We start from the raw sequence: 16,057 nt of genomic DNA on the forward strand, positions 1-16,057 counted from the left end.
GTGCTGCTATGGATGCAGCATGTGATGGCATCACAGCAGAGTCCTGCAGAAGGTGGATTCATCACTTGAGAAGCTACTCTACTGTACTTTCTTTTCTGCATTGCAAGAGATGATATTCATTATAATGTAGATAAAACTATGTGGCCAGACTGAGAAGAACATCTGGTTGTGCATGAATGATTTCAGTATGATGTATGTTGTATGTCCATTTCCATTATATATTGCATTATTGTTTACTATACACAGCTCTGCCCTAAAGGTGTTCATTTGTGTGGGAAATAATGTTGTATTTCTCTTTTGCACAATGCCATAAAAATAGATTTACACAGGGCATATGCAATAAAAATATTGAAACGTACATACTCTTGTGTCTTTTAACTTAATAAAGTAAAATGTAACTCTACTGTAATTTCACAATGTCTGTGCATTTAGCATGTGTATTTAGTGATGTATTGAGTATTTTCAGGTAGGTTCACTAAGATCTGAATTTTTTGCTTTGGGAAATATTTAAAGAGTACACTGTAATAATGAAAAGATGACAAGCATATCCGACTATCCTTTTCATATACAATGTCAGCACTTTTCATCTTGATGACACTGACACTTATATTGACACAAAAACTTGCTTTTAAGAAACAAGCTATATCAATTTTGAGCAAGTTGCATGATTTTTCAGGTTACCAACCAAGTTTTACAGTTTATACTACTGTTTTAATAATTGCATTAGCTGTTGTCCAAAAGTAAATAAAGAAGTGATAAATGCACCAAGGTCAATGAGGAGAACTTTAAAATACATTGAATAAATTTAAATAGTTTGTGACCTCCATAAATTATCAAGCCACAGACAGTCCTGTAACTAGTTTAAAACCAATTTCATGGTATCGTTTGAGATATTTTTCACTTGGAAGACACGTGTAATCCTAAGATTAAACGTCTTTCTTTGTTTTTTTGTATACAGTTCTTTTAAACCAGCTTTTTTAGTTTTTTTTTATTATCACTCTGTTTCTTTTATCACATAAATAGATAGACTGGCAGGCAGGTAGAGAGACAGCCCTCTTTTCACATTTATCACACTTTTTTTTTTACCTACATTTGTACCTTATTTGCACAATTATAAAGAAAATCTAATTTTCATTTAGATTCAAGTTAAAACAGTTACTCTATATGCAAATTATTTACCTTTATCACTGTAACTGTTAAAGAAATTTGACAAATTCTGGTCATGTTTACCTTGTGACAAATTGTATTTGGCAGACCATACAAAGAATCACTTTTTTTTTTTCTTTTTGTGACATATGGAACAAAGAAAGGCTTTTTTCTATCTTGAGATACATTTATGCTCATGTAGGTAATTAGAAGCCACATAATACTATGACACTGTTTTTAGAAATTGCTTTGGTTTGCAGCAATGATGTTCTCCCTAATTGGAGCACAGTGGCTGTTCTTCAACTGAAGGGGTATGTTTTAATGAGTATGCTCATTAATGACAAATGTTTAAGGAAATCTGTTCCCAAAGTTTAACCAAATAAAAAAAAACTATACAGTTTGTGAGGCAAAAGGTTTTCTGTTAAATTGAACACATTCCGTCTCCAGTGTGACTCAGATTGTCTTCAGTTTATTTATAGGGCTACCAGCAGAGGGACTGGATGGTTAAAATATCCGCTAAACAGCTCAAAACTGCCAGTCCTTTTTTTCCACATTGTTAAATATAAGTCAGGTTTCCAATTGTTACCTTATCTTGTGATTCTTGTTCCTTCTCCTTCGTCTAATGTTCTCATGGGTTTCCTGACCTGTCGCATCAACACATTTTACTGCACAGAGTGCACTTTGCGTTCACATGATTTGTACGTTTGAGAAATCCTGCGGTCTCATGTTGATGTGAAAGTTGCAAAAGAAATGCAAGTCACTGTCACACTGTCCTCCTGTTTGATGAGTCGCGATTTACAGTTTGCCCTTTCTTTTCAGTCTGTTACCTTTTGTCCCATTGGGACTCTATATATTAAAGTCATCTTTAGTAGTGCCATGCCTTAACACTTTATAGGGCACTCAGTGAAATACTACTGAAAATCAAAATTTCCACTCAATAGTGTTATTGGAATCCAAGACCAGACCCTATTACATTTGTTACATTAAAAAAATATGGATAATTTGATGGCAAAAATGTATGTCAATGTAATAATAGGAAACGCCATCTTGCCAAATTTGGGAAAAACACTCTGAGAGTGAAAGAAACACATTTTTTTGGGTCCAACATAACGATAATGATTTGCAATTTGAGTTTTGCTTTACATGCAACATTTTGCAAGGAGGCTAAAGCGATCAGTTGCTCCCCATGATATGCTATCCAGTGACATATTCATCTTGTTACTATTCTAAAAAAGATCTGTGTAGAACAAAACTAATAGTGGTCCTTCAGACATACCTGAGCCTTGTTCCTGCACAGCTCCTCCAGAGTTACCAGTGCCTCTTAGCTGTTTATCTGATTAACACCCTCCTTTCTAAGTCTGTCCATTTTGGTGGACTTCTGTAGGCCTAAAATGGCTCTTTTAATTTTCATGTGATTAATGGAACATGGCTCAGCTTGGGGTATTATGTTAGAGACAAACCTTGCTTTAATCCTCTCCAGAACTTTCTACCTGACCTGTGTAGTGGGATAAAAGTATTAAACTATTTAACCCAGTTAAATAAACGGAGACCGATGGACTTCACTCAGTCAGCACTTTATTTATTTATCATTGCAAAGAGAGAATAGTTCATCATACAGCCATTACGGCACAGTGTTTGCCTCCCTTATTTATAATGACAAAAAAGCTGTGAAGGTTGTGTCAGAGTCAAAACAAATTACACACACTTTTGTTAAACAATAAGAATTCTTGAGAAAGAATTTGGCTTGTTATGGAATGAGTATTCCTTGTATGCAAAACACTTCTCACTCAGAAAGTTTGTGGCCTTGCAGGTGAAAAAGTCTGAGAAAAAACATTTTCCATTGGATAACTAAATGGTATATGAAAGAGGAGAAATCTAAATTTTCTGACCACACCTCTCTACTCTTCATCTATATTTACAATTAGGTGCTTGTACGGAAATGTATTTAGGGATATCAAAGTAAAGGGGGTTGAACCCTATAGATCCCAAATTGTTGAAAACCAATGTATTTCCAGCATTTTTAGTAATATTGCAGAACTCTGAGGAGGAACAACTGGATGGAGAGGATGGGGGATAGATGTTGCATTAACGTTATCATTAATTGAAGTGAATTCTGCTGTAATACCCTTGATAGAAACAATTTTGACCAATCTCTCTTTATGATTTGATTGAATTGTCTCTGTAAAGTACCTTCAGATGGCATGTATTGTGCATTTGCAATAACTAATTAATAACATTTGTTGCAAATCAGCTACAAAAACCAAATCTACTCGCTAAATAATATAGATGATATTCCTCTTTCAAAAATTGTTTGTCTTTAAATAAGACAAATGCCAAATACATGAAAGAAGGGGTGAGATAACCTGTATGAAATGTGTTATAATGCACACATATGAAGGACAGAGAGAGGGATCTGTCGGACAAGGCAGCCACACGCTGTTCATTCCTCGGTAGTGCAGCACAATACTTTTAGTATGAGAAAAAAAAGCAATCTCTGTATTGCTGGATAATAATTTACCTCTCAAGTGAGTAGTTCAACTCCATATAGTGATATAGTTTAGCAGCATAGCTAAGATATACATCCAACATTTTGATCTAATACAAATATATATAGAGAGAGAGAGGAGCAGCTAGGTGTGTTTTTAGTAATCTAATAGTGTGCCAGTTAATGTTTATAAGCACCGATATATGAAAAATCTTCTGACATGACCACATACTTTTCTAATTTCACAAACCACTTTCTAGATCTGTATGCAAATTCAGCAGCATGAGTCAGACTGAAGAATCCTTTCACACATTATCTTCAAGTCTTACTTTTAAAATAAAAATATGAATTATTACCTATGAATGGTTATAGCTGATATTTATTCAAATAGCTATAATATACATTTAAAATGAACCATTAAAGTATTTTAGCTTTGGGTATTAAAACATAAACGTTATACCAATATATGTGATAATACGCTTCCGTATAATTCTCTTTTTCTGGTTACTCTTATTTTTAATAGGTTCTAATTAATTTTTTTGTTGTTTTTTTTTACTTCCGGGCTATTAAAATAGCAGAGATTCGTCTGTTACGTCACAGCCCTGCTGCTCCAGAGGCACGTGACGGTGACTGGTCTCGGATCAGCTGATAAAAGTCGGTCGTTGGTCGACAACAAGCTTGAGGTGCTCAGTCATTGAGGTTCTACTGGTCCGGGTTCTGGTTTCGGCACAATGAGGAGCCTGGTTGTGTTAGTGTTAGCGACGTTAGCTTTAACAAACGAAGCTCTGGTTCGGTAAGTTTGAAACCATTTAATCTGTTTATTTCTTTTGGGGGTTTTTTCAACGACGAAACCCCCGAGTTATTGCTAACTGTGCTAACTGTTAGCAATACCTTCCACAAGCTGTATTGGCATCGCTTTAATGGTTACAATGTTTAAAGCTTTAGTTGGATAAGGTTTGGGGTTATATTCAGTGTGTTGAAATCTCCAGTTGTAATCACCTGACCTGCAGCTTGTCTGAACAAGCCCTGCTAATCGTTGTAAACAACTCTATATATTATATCATCATAAACAGGGCTCCAGTCACGCGCTCATGTTAACACGGCTACAGGATCTTAATTTCTCTTACGTTTGACACACTTAACAAATTCTGTAGCACTTTGATCGACGGAAAACGAGGAAAAATTCAGAAAAGGGTTATTACTGAGGAAAAGGGTGTAATATGGTGTCTTAAGACCAGGGGCGGATCTAGGATTCTAGGAGGTCAGGGGCTTAGCCCCGAGGGTGAAGGTGAGGGTGTAGACTTCCTGGTAAATCCCATTCTGATGTAAAATATGACAGATTACTGGATTAAAGAAATTTTAGGCATATGACATGCTATCACACATATTTCCTAAAAATACAGGAGTAGGAGGATAGATATTTCAGCTGCCTGAAATAATCCGTTCCCCCTCCATAAATGGGGATAAATTAATTTACCTGCAAGTCTTTAACTGTATTTATTCCTCTCTTCATCAACAACAGATCCTGTGGATTTGGTGACATTTGAGCATTATTTGATAGGGTTATTAGAGGAAAATTAAATATTTTAGCCACCTGGACGGAGCTAGGCTAATGTGGTAGCAATGAGAGGGAAACACTTCTGCTTATGCATGCTGCCAATCTCTGGTGAATTCCAGTACTGCACATTTTACTCAGATCAGCTTACATCCGGGACTCTTTGCACAACATCCGGGGCTCTTGGCGAAACATCCGGGGCTCTTTAATAGGAAAGAATGTTCAGAGACAACTTTCAACTCAATTAAAAATACTTTATTAATTCCAAATTTAACTAGATATAGTAAATCTTAGTTAAAAAAAAATAAAGTTGTTGCAGATGTTGATGGCGGTGCACAGGAAGGATCTTATGTTGCAGTTTGTCTCACACCTAATCAGGAGAAGCCTTTGAAGAAACAATGTTGTTGTTTAACAGAAAAGAAATTTTCTCCTGTAAATTAACCTGTTTGTTAGTCAGAATGAAAGAAAAATAGAGCATGTTGAACAAAACTTTAATAATGTTGATTCACTTAAAATGTGTAATCTTAATGAATTTAATATTCAAGCGATGTTGGCCAAGCATGGGCGTAGGTTTGCATAGGGACCATAGGGACATGTCCCTACCAAAATTTTGAACCGACCTAATTGTCCCTACCAATAATTGGATGCGAGCAACATGTTTATAATTTACAGCAGTAGTTGTTGCAGCTGTGGCTTCTTTTCCACTCGCAGCTCCTCTGCCTGGTCTCTCCTGTCGCTTTCTCGTAGCAGCGCATGGAACTGTGCTGCGCTGTTTAACTCCACTCTCATTGGTTGTTCTGCCTTAAGTTCCGCCTTCTCTCTCTCTGATTGGCTATTTTCTAGTCTGCGTGTGCTTGGAGCACAAAATTGAAAATTTATTCACACTAGAATGTCGCGGTTAGTAAAAAATAATATTAGGCTACAAAACTAGTCCTAATTAAAAAAAAAAGGAATATCATGTACACTAAAAAACAAAAGCCTTTTTTTTCTGTTATAAAACGCCAGGAGTTCTGAAGACTGCTGGAAAAATGGGCAAATAAAGGCTGTAAGCAATCAACATTTCTGATTCTTAGCCACAGCCAACTAAAAAAGAAAATGTGAGGGTTTCCTTTTTGCCAATATCTAGTTGCTATTACTGTTTTCATTTTTTGATGACTCTTTGAGGAAGTTCAGGTATAATTATTAGCAGGTGTTATTTCTCTTATAACAACAAGAAATGGTGTCTATACATCTGCTATTTTTGGTTTAAAAAGCATAATTAGGGTTCCACATAATAATAGTAATTTAATTGACTATTTATACTTCTAGAAATAGGATAAAGACAAGAACAAACAGATGAAGAATATCAACATTCATTTTATCTTACATAGATTTCCACACAGTCTATAAGTAAATTAGTACAAACATTAATGTCTGGTAAAAATGCTTGAATCTGGCTGTTTATTTTGGATATTATTAAATTCCAGATAAGATAGTGTTATATTGTCTTTTATAATTGTTAAAAGTGATTTTATATTTGAATACACTCATTCTACAGCTCATTCTTAGTGTTGTGTTTGTAGACGATGCCACTAAAAAAGGAAAGGAGCTATTTAAACAGTCGGACAGTAAGCAATATAGGACGATGATAAAAGGTTGTGTTTCATTAAATCCTTTACTATTAAAAATGCACTTATACATTATATGATTATAGGAAACACAGATATCCAGTAATAATGATGCAGGGGCAGCTTGTAGGTGAAGCAGCTGCCCTTCAGTGCTTCAGGTGATGTCTAAATAAACCAGGTGAAACTAAATATTTCCTCTTCAGGAATTCTGGATGGAGAATATTGACAGATAAATTTTTTTTTAAATCATATATATATATTGTATTTTTACAATTTTGGGATAATTTTGGTATAATTACTGATCTAAGTGGGTTGCTCTGTCGGGGAAAGGCACATTTTACATTTATATTACTGTATGTTTTAAAGCCTCCATACTCCAGTTAATGATAAATTACATACTATATTAGTTAACAATTATTGAAATAATCATTTAATATGATTAATTTTTTTCAGCCCCAGATAAAATACATGAAATGGGCTATGCAGAGTATCTACAGCCCAGATGTTCAACTTTTATAGTGAAGTTAATATATTAATGAATGTATTATTTTGCTTGATACAGAGAGAGCATATTAGGCTACAGTAGGTAAAATATAAGAGTGGGGTTTAACTCTGCACAATTCTATATCTTCAAAGGAAAATCCTGTATTTACCTTCTCTCTTATAGTCGTTCAAATGAAAAGATTTTCAAAGTGGACAAAAGTCCTAATTCCACATTCATCAGAGCCGGTGATACTTCAAACATTGATAAACAGCATCTAATGAGTGTAGTGCTTATACAATTTTTATTAATGTAGCAAAAGGATGCTTCTCTCTTTTAACAATGAATTCCTCTTATTAGTTCGGATGCTTACATCGAGCTTAAAAAAGGGCATGAATATTGCATAGCACCAATGACACCCGACCAATAGTGTCCCTACCAAAGTTCAAATCAAACCTACGCCCTTGTGGCCAAGTCTGATATTTGGAATGATGTTACTCCAGTTGTTCATTCCTTGAATTTTTCTTAGCATTTAAAATGCACATCAAAAACAAAAAAGCAGTCAGCATTTGTTTCCTGCTTGGTAGATTCTGAGGTTCCATCACAGTAAGGAAATGTTAAGATGCAGTCAGAGGACATGGATCAGATGGAATAATAAAACTGTCAGAATAGATCTAAAGCTGCTGTTTCAATACATTTTTACATGGCTCTTTTGTTTAAAATAATTGTTGCAGACAAGTGTTGAAGTGTTTACAAGTTTTTTTTGTTTTGTTTCCTTCTGTTCAGAATTCCTTTAAAGAAGTTCCGTTCCATTCGACGTGAGCTGACCGACTCGGGAAGAAGAGCAGAGGAGCTTCTTGCTGACAAACACTCCCTGAAGTACAACCTTGGCTTCCCCTCCAGTAATATACCCACTCCAGAAACACTGAAGAACTACCTAGACGTAAGCATCACTTTATAATGCACTGACTGAGCTGAGAAACCCTTCAGACCTGCTTTACTTAACACGCTTCTGAGAAGTGAAGAGCTGATTGAGGGAGGGATGAACAAAGGTTCTGTTGTGTTCAAGAATTATGTAATCTTTTCATAAAGTGTGTAAAACTCTGAGAAAATGTTAAGTGGTCTGATCTGTCAGCTGACAAACTGTTTACTTTGAGATGGCAGAACAAATTTAATGATCTGCTTTTGTTTGATGGTTGACCTCATCGAATCTAGAACAAGGATTGTGTTTAAATGATTGATTTAGATTTTTATAAACGAAGAATTAAACATCTCCCTGTTCCTACAATAGTCCAGACTTGTTAAATTGATTGATCTCTATTCACTTAAATCTTCTAAAACCTTCAGTTTTCACCTTTAGAAAATCAAGCTTTTATTTCATTTATTGTAACAGCAATAATACGAATTAATAGCTTTAACAATGAACTTATTAAATAATATATAATTATGTTAAACATTCATTCATAGTTTTGTTTAACAAAATTACATATTTACATGATTTGTATTCTTGTTTTTTTTAAAAAACTCTAGATTAATGATTGAATGTATTCATTTAGCAAATAACTTCGATCTCATTTTAAATATTACCTAAACGATTATATTCTATACAGACTTTTCATCATCTTTGTTTATAACAAACTCACAACAAAGCTGATGTTGAATATTTGCATCAATGGGTCTAATTAGAGAAAGTTTTACAGCTTTATAATTTTCATATCTTTTTAAGTTGTTTGATTATCATCTTTCAGTATGAATTGTACATAATGGAGGGAGAAGAATCCCATTTTCAGAAAGAGTTGTCCCAGCTGCTCACTGAGAGTTAAGAAGGAAGTGAAAAATCAGTCTTGCAATAAATCAGTTTCTGTTTCTGCATTTGGGAACCACTGAAGCCAGAATGACTTGACAAACTGACTGGGTTTAGCAACAGTTCAAACTACGCTCCCTCACATGAAACGGAAACATGACTGAGCTCCTAAATTTGTGGAGTCATCGCTTCCTTTTTTTAGTCTTTGTTCAGACTGTAGCAGCTGATGTATTGTCAGAATAGTTTTTCCCGAAAAACACAGCAATGTTATTGCTGTGTTGCACATTAAGCTGCATGATTTTAATTATGAACTTTTGCTCAGTTTTTATTCTAAATTACATTTGTAGTCTAAACTAGACCTTATTCCTTTGTCTGCCCAGGCTCAGTATTATGGAGAAATTGGTTTGGGCACCCCTCCTCAGCTGTTCACTGTAGTGTTTGACACCGGCTCGTCCAACCTGTGGGTCCCCTCTGTTCACTGCTCCTTCACAGACATCGCTTGCTGTAAGTCTGCCCCCCCAAACGCTCAACTGTAATAAACCTGATGAGATCTGAAAGGCTGTGTTGAACTTTGCTATTTGTTTCTTTTAGTGCTTCACCACAAATATAACTCTGCTAAATCCAGCACGTATGTGAAGAACGGCACCTCCTTCGCCATCCAGTATGGAACTGGCAGTTTGTCAGGATACCTCAGCCAGGATACTTGCACTGTAAGCTTCTCTAAGTCACATTATATCACAGAGACTAATCGTTAATGCATGAAATCATGAAACAAATTTGTTTTCTATCAGATTGGAGACATCACTGTGGAGAATCAACTGTTTGGTGAAGCCATCAAGCAGCCTGGTGTGGCATTCATTGCAGCAAAGTTTGATGGGATCCTTGGGATGGCGTATCCCAAAATCTCTGTGGACGGTGTGGTTCCAGTGTTTGATAATATCATGAACCAGAAGAAAGTGGAGCAAAATGTCTTCTCCTTCTACCTGAACAGGTTAGACGGATGCCCTTCTATGCAGGAATCAAACTTAGAAAATAAATGTGCTGTCACTGGGGTCCTATTCAGAGATCTGCCAGAGCTGCAGCTGTAGCAAAATGATTTTTATTTTTCAGAATTTGTCAAACTGATTCTCATGGCTTCCTTGCAAAAAGTGCTTTCTAAAGATGCAGACTGATAATGTAACACTTACTGACAAATCAACAAATGTGGAGAAGTTAGAAACAGTTTGTTGGCAACTGAGCTTAAAGGGAAAAAAATATCTTTAATCTTCAGTATTAAGGAACCTTGGGATGGTCTAATGTTTTGTTATGTAGAATATGTGCCCCAACCTTTGCCTATGCTGCACACAAGATGCCTTGGTCTTAATCCAAATATGTGCAAATGATAGATGATGGGCCATCTGTCTGTTTTGCTTTATTGTAGTGATGGGTTGAAGCATTATTATTAGTACTGCCAAACTGTATTGATACTGCGTCAATACTGTGTCAGAGAATTCTTACACTTGCTGAACCTTTAAAGTCCCTACATGCAAAATATTTGACAGTTATTGTAGGTTACATTTTATTATATTCTATCTATGTTTAAATTGAAAATCTTTTATATTTTTTTTTAGATGCAGCCAATAAATAATGTGACCATCTATCATAACATGGATGTTTAAATGAACATGTGAATGAGGACACTTTTGGACTAGCATTTTTTTTTTTTTTTTTAACAATAAGCTCAGTCAGTTTGAAATTAACTTTAGCTCAGGTAAGTTGAGTATTAACTGAGAGGAACAGGATGACAAAATGATCCCAAATGGGTGAAACCGTTCTTTTGCCTTGCGGCTGCTTTATAGTTTTCAGTGATTTTGGTGATGAACCAAAAAGATCGGATTTTTTATTTGTGCAGATGCATCCAATTGGAAGATATGTTTATAAACACAGTTTGGTCCGTCAGTTAGTTAGAAACAGCTTCTGTATCGGCCTTATGACTTTCTTGAAACGATACACGCATCCCCGTCACTACTTTACCGTTGTTGTACCCGTTTGTTCATTGCTGTGTATGGGAAGGGGAAAAAAACATGATTGATCATAATTATAATATAATGAAATGTCAAAAAATCATATCACAATTATCGAATGAAATTATAGTGATTTATTGTGAGCTTTCTAAACTAACCTGTGTCATGTTCTTGAAGATTTCAAATCTTTGCTCATGCTGTGGCCTGCTGAGAACAATAAGACACACAGATGGATTTACTAAAACCCCAAAAGCTTTAGAAGCCTTACTGTAACCTGGAGGCCTGTTTTTGTTGAGTCTGCTGCCACCAAGTGGTTCCTTTTTGAATGATTTTTAGCATTAGGAATAACCAGTGGGAACAGTTCATGTGGTTGGCCAGAGAAGGAAAGGTAGCAAAATATGATTTATTTTTCACGTTTTAATACAGTATTTTCATGTAGTGTCTGATTTCTTCTGGTTATGTTTAAGCGAATAATTCTATAACTAATGCAACTCTTAAGAGTTTAAATGTAGGTTGTAAACTGTGGAGCATTCTGTACTAATGGGTTATCAATAACAAATGCATAAAATGGACTGATTGAATATAAGTTGGTGAAATCCTTATTTCCATGCATCACTAAAGCGTATTTTCTTACATCAGGAACCCAGACACTGAGCCAGGTGGTGAACTGCTGCTGGGAGGAACAGACCCCAAATACTACACTGGAGATTTCCACTATGTCAACATCACCCGGCAGGCCTACTGGCAGATTCACATGGAAGGGTAAGAATTGATGATTCATCACAGAAAGCATGAGCTTAAATATGGGGCTGTCACATTTGCCAGGTTTTATCAAACTGATTTTTTTTTCTTGTTTCTTCAAAATACCCAAAGGTTGTCCTTTGTTAGACCTTTTGTTAGTCAAAAGATTAGAAAGTTGTGCTCAAAAGTTAGAAGTTTCTGTGTAATTTGGGTTTTAATACCAATTTGTAACCTCTCCAAAAATTGTTTAGCACTTTCTCTACTTCTAGAAACACACCTACCCAAACTTTGTTAAATGTATTAAAACTCTGTTTTAATGTGTTCAAGGATGACCATCGGCAGTCAGCTGAGTCTGTGTAAAGGTGGCTGCGAGGCCATCGTGGATACCGGGACGTCTCTGATCACTGGGCCAGCCAGCGAGGTCAAATCTCTGCAGAAAGCCATTGGAGCCCTTCCACTCATCCAGGGAGAGGTGAAGAAAACACTTTAGTCCGCAAAATGGGTTTCAGACATGGAAACAAAACTTTACTAAAACAAACATGTTAATGAGTCAGGTTACCATGGAAATACCCAAAATAAGACGGATACTCTGTCGGGTGACAACTGATGGAGCATGTGGAAAGAAATTTCCTATTTGAGTCTGTTGCTCAAGTTATTTTGAGACTTGTATATGAATTGAAGTACTAAACATTTTGTCTCAATACCAACACAAATCATGTATCTTTGCATACAAACACAAAAGTGTTCAATCAGCACATGGAGGAATAATGATTCCTCTTTTTCAGACATCTCTTAAAATGATCACCTCTCACTAGCTGCGTCTGCAGGTCCATTGCAGCTTTATGCCTTACTTAATTTTAACGTCTGTAAAAAAACTCTAGCTCAATCACACTGGATGGAAAGATGCTCTTTACGTCATATTTATTGAAACTTCTTCTGCGGTTAGCGTGCACAACCCATGTACAGCCTCGACACGGCCGACCTGGGTTCTAATCCAACCTGTGGTTCTTTGCTGCATGTCTCTTCCCCCCTCTCATACCCCCTTTCCTGTCAGCTTACCGTCGGGGGGGGGGGGGGGGGGAAAGAAAAACAGCCCGAAATAAATATCACAATATTGTTCTGTTAGTGTAATGATTTGTTTATTTGTACAAATCTGTTTAACAAGGAAAACATTTTCTATTTACAGTTTTCTGATTTGGAAACCAGCAATAAACTTACTCTATTGAGGAGTATTTTTAGAGTACTTTGTTTTAAAGAAGTCTTGATGTGTTTCAGTACATGGTGCCCTGTGATAAGGTCCCGACACTCCCTGTCATCACCTTCAACGTTGGCGGACAGACCTACAGTCTGACTGGGGACCAGTACATCCTCAAGGTGAGCGTATGCATAATCATCCAGCAGGGTGGAAGCCTTTGAAATGCCAAAACGACTCATTATATTGCATCATTAAAGCAGAACAAGTCCAGCTTTGTTTTAGTTGAAGCTAAGAAGAGGCTGGACTGTTTACAGGAGAAGAGCTTGTTTTTGTTAGCTCATGCTGTCAGAGTTACTTGTAAGACATTAACATTTAACACCATGATGACCGTCTTTGCTGCAGGTCAGTCAGGCTGGGAAGACCATTTGTCTAAGTGGCTTTATGGGTCTGGACATCCCTCCCCCTGCTGGGCCACTGTGGATTCTGGGAGACGTGTTCATCGGTCAGTACTACACCGTGTTCGACCGCCAGAACAACCGGGTCGGCTTCGCTAAATCCAAGTAAACGATGCATCCTGGACCCGGAATGCAAGCTGAACACAACGCACCAGATTCGACCTGCTTGTTTTCCGTTCTCTCTGTGATCAACATGTAACTAACAATAGGCTTTAGAACAAGCTTGCACTGATGTAAGGAGACTGAACTGGTCCTGACACGGCCTGAAACAGCAGAGGGTACAAGCTCTGGCATGGTTATGCTTTTTGAAAACATCACAACAGTTATATTTTTGTTTTAAATCAGGGAGTTGTTTTAAGTGGTTTTTAATGAGTGTTTTAGGTGATGGACGGTTTTACTACTGATCCTTTTTTTTTTTTTTTTTTTTTCTTTGAAATGATTGGGCTCAATAAAAAACGTTTAAAGTTGATCTTTTCCATTTCTTTTAAAGGGTAGTTCAAACATTTCTTTCACAGGGTCTTGAATTGTAGAAACATTTGAATTCCTTTGTTTTTTATTTTTAGTCAAAGTATTGAAAAGCATTGGCCCCAGATTACTTTTCTGTTTTGTTCATTTCCATTGATCATAAAACGTCAGACTAACAAGCTGGCTCTGTAATATCAGACTGTAGAGGTATTGAAATATTCATCAGAATAAAATAAGTCTTTGTCACAAAGTAAGGAGGCCGTTGTTTCTGTGTCAAGAGCCTCTCGTCCCCAGATAACCTTTGATCGAGACAAAACGGGATAAGCTACTGTTTGTCACAACTGTACTGGGTCAATCAAAATAAAAATGCTAATTTTGATACCATTGAATTATTATTATTTTTTTTTTTTCAACTTGGAAAACAGAGTTCAAAGTCTAAAACTAGTTATGGAAAAAAGAGTAGGACCAAATTCTTGCATTAATTTAAAAATAAAATGCCAAAAGCCATTGATTGCTGCTCTTAAGTTTTTTTTTTTTTTTTTTCATTTGCTAAAGACCAGGCTGGGTTAGATAGCTTTTTTTATATTAATTAATATTAACATCTAACTTAGTTTGATCTGAAGCATTTGGGAGTAGAAATGGAAGAACTCAATAAAGGGGTAAATATTTATTTCCAACACTTTACATCTTTAGATAAAGTGAGGCTTCCAAATGGGTGACATGACCAAATCTAGAATACAGACAGACACTGAAACCTTGAAATAACTCTGCGGCTTTGCTTATTTCCACTTGGCCTGTTTCCAAATAAAAGTATCCTCTGTTATAAAACAGAAGCCTGAAGAGCAGCCTCAGACCATCCTCTCTAAAGCTTGTAATGTTTTGGATTTATTTTTTACTTTTGTTCAATCACTTCCCTGCTGGGTTTCTTCCTGCCTGTTTATCATAAAAGGGCCTACATTATGCAAAATCATTTTAGCTTTTACATGTAAAATGCAGTTTCTTCATCTAAATCATGTACACACTGGCATTCTAGCCCCATTCATTCTGCTCTCTGATAAAGAACCCCTCCCTGTCTTCCAAAACGAGTTGCCATCATTGTTTGCATAGAGCAGTGATCACCTTTGCCCTCCAGCAATCCCTTATGACCGTGCCAAGCCTTCCCAGTACACCATTGGCCGACTTTCTCAGAACAGCAAGTAGTGACGAGAGACACTACTACTGCTCAAAGTTGAGCCAAAGTAGCTCTTTGAGAAACTGCACAGTAACTGCAACTGTTTCTTTTTAGCTAGCATCCACCTAGCAAAAATACTTTTTGCACTGAGAGATCTTTGATTTTGTTGAGCCTTCCTAAAGAAAAGCCTGATCGCAGCTCTAAGGCGACACCATAAAATGGGTGGAACACACATTGGAGGAAACGTCTCAATCAAGTTGGAAAAATGCAACAGAAAATGACTATTTCATGACAAATGAGCACACCATAGTCCCTAAAAGCAATATCTTAGATGTATTGTGTGCCTATAGATGATTTTGGAAGGCTTAAAAAAAACATAGAATCTTCAAATGAAAGGAGGGACAGGACAATTTAAATTACAGGGTTCAATAAAAAAAAAAAAAAAAAAAGAATATCACCAATTTAACACACTTAGATAATATCACTGTTAACAGGGAGTGTTAAGTCTTTTTTTTTTTTGTAGCTGAGCTGCTCTCCAGAATCCAGACCCCAATACCTGCTCTAGCTCCTCCTCTTTTTGTAAACAAGAGGTTGAGGAAACACTCTGAAGCGGAAAACCTGATTTCAGGTTAAGAAAACTATTCAGTCTTCAGTAAACATGCATCTTTAAACGGACTCCTGGTCCAAGCGTCCAGCCACAAAGCTTAGCTTGACATGTTAATAACACCTGGTAACTGAACAAATTGTTAGTTATAATCATTTGACCAACACTCACTTTATTTCTTTCCCTTTATTAAATGACTAATCAATCATAACTTGTGGTTACAGTTAATACATTTACAGTTTAACAAGCAAAATTGCAAAACAATGAATAACTAAACAATTTATATAAAGAGCTTTTTGTTGTCTTAAATCATCAGAAACAATTCTTTTTAATTAAACCATATAA

The 16,057-nt window shown here is 36.2% G+C and overlaps 1 protein-coding gene across 1 annotated transcript; it reads left to right on the forward strand.

Moving 5' to 3' along the window:
- Nucleotides 1–4,264: 4,264 nt before the first annotated feature.
- On the forward strand, nucleotides 4,265–14,323 carry ctsd (cathepsin D). Its single transcript, XM_038280664.1, has 9 exons — nucleotides 4,265–4,424; nucleotides 8,061–8,217; nucleotides 9,459–9,582; nucleotides 9,670–9,788; nucleotides 9,870–10,069; nucleotides 11,721–11,843; nucleotides 12,150–12,294; nucleotides 13,098–13,196; nucleotides 13,420–14,323. The coding sequence occupies exons 1-9, from the start codon at nucleotides 4,363–4,365 to the stop codon at nucleotides 13,579–13,581; spliced, it is 1,191 nt and encodes a 396-aa protein (XP_038136592.1). The 5' UTR covers nucleotides 4,265–4,362; the 3' UTR covers nucleotides 13,582–14,323.
- The last annotated feature ends 1,734 nt before the right edge of the window (nucleotides 14,324–16,057 follow it).

Source organism: Cyprinodon tularosa, unplaced genomic scaffold (assembly GCF_016077235.1).
Source record: "Cyprinodon tularosa strain WSP-4 unplaced genomic scaffold, ASM1607723v1 ctg103, whole genome shotgun sequence".
NCBI classification, from domain to species: domain Eukaryota; kingdom Metazoa; phylum Chordata; class Actinopteri; order Cyprinodontiformes; family Cyprinodontidae; genus Cyprinodon; species Cyprinodon tularosa.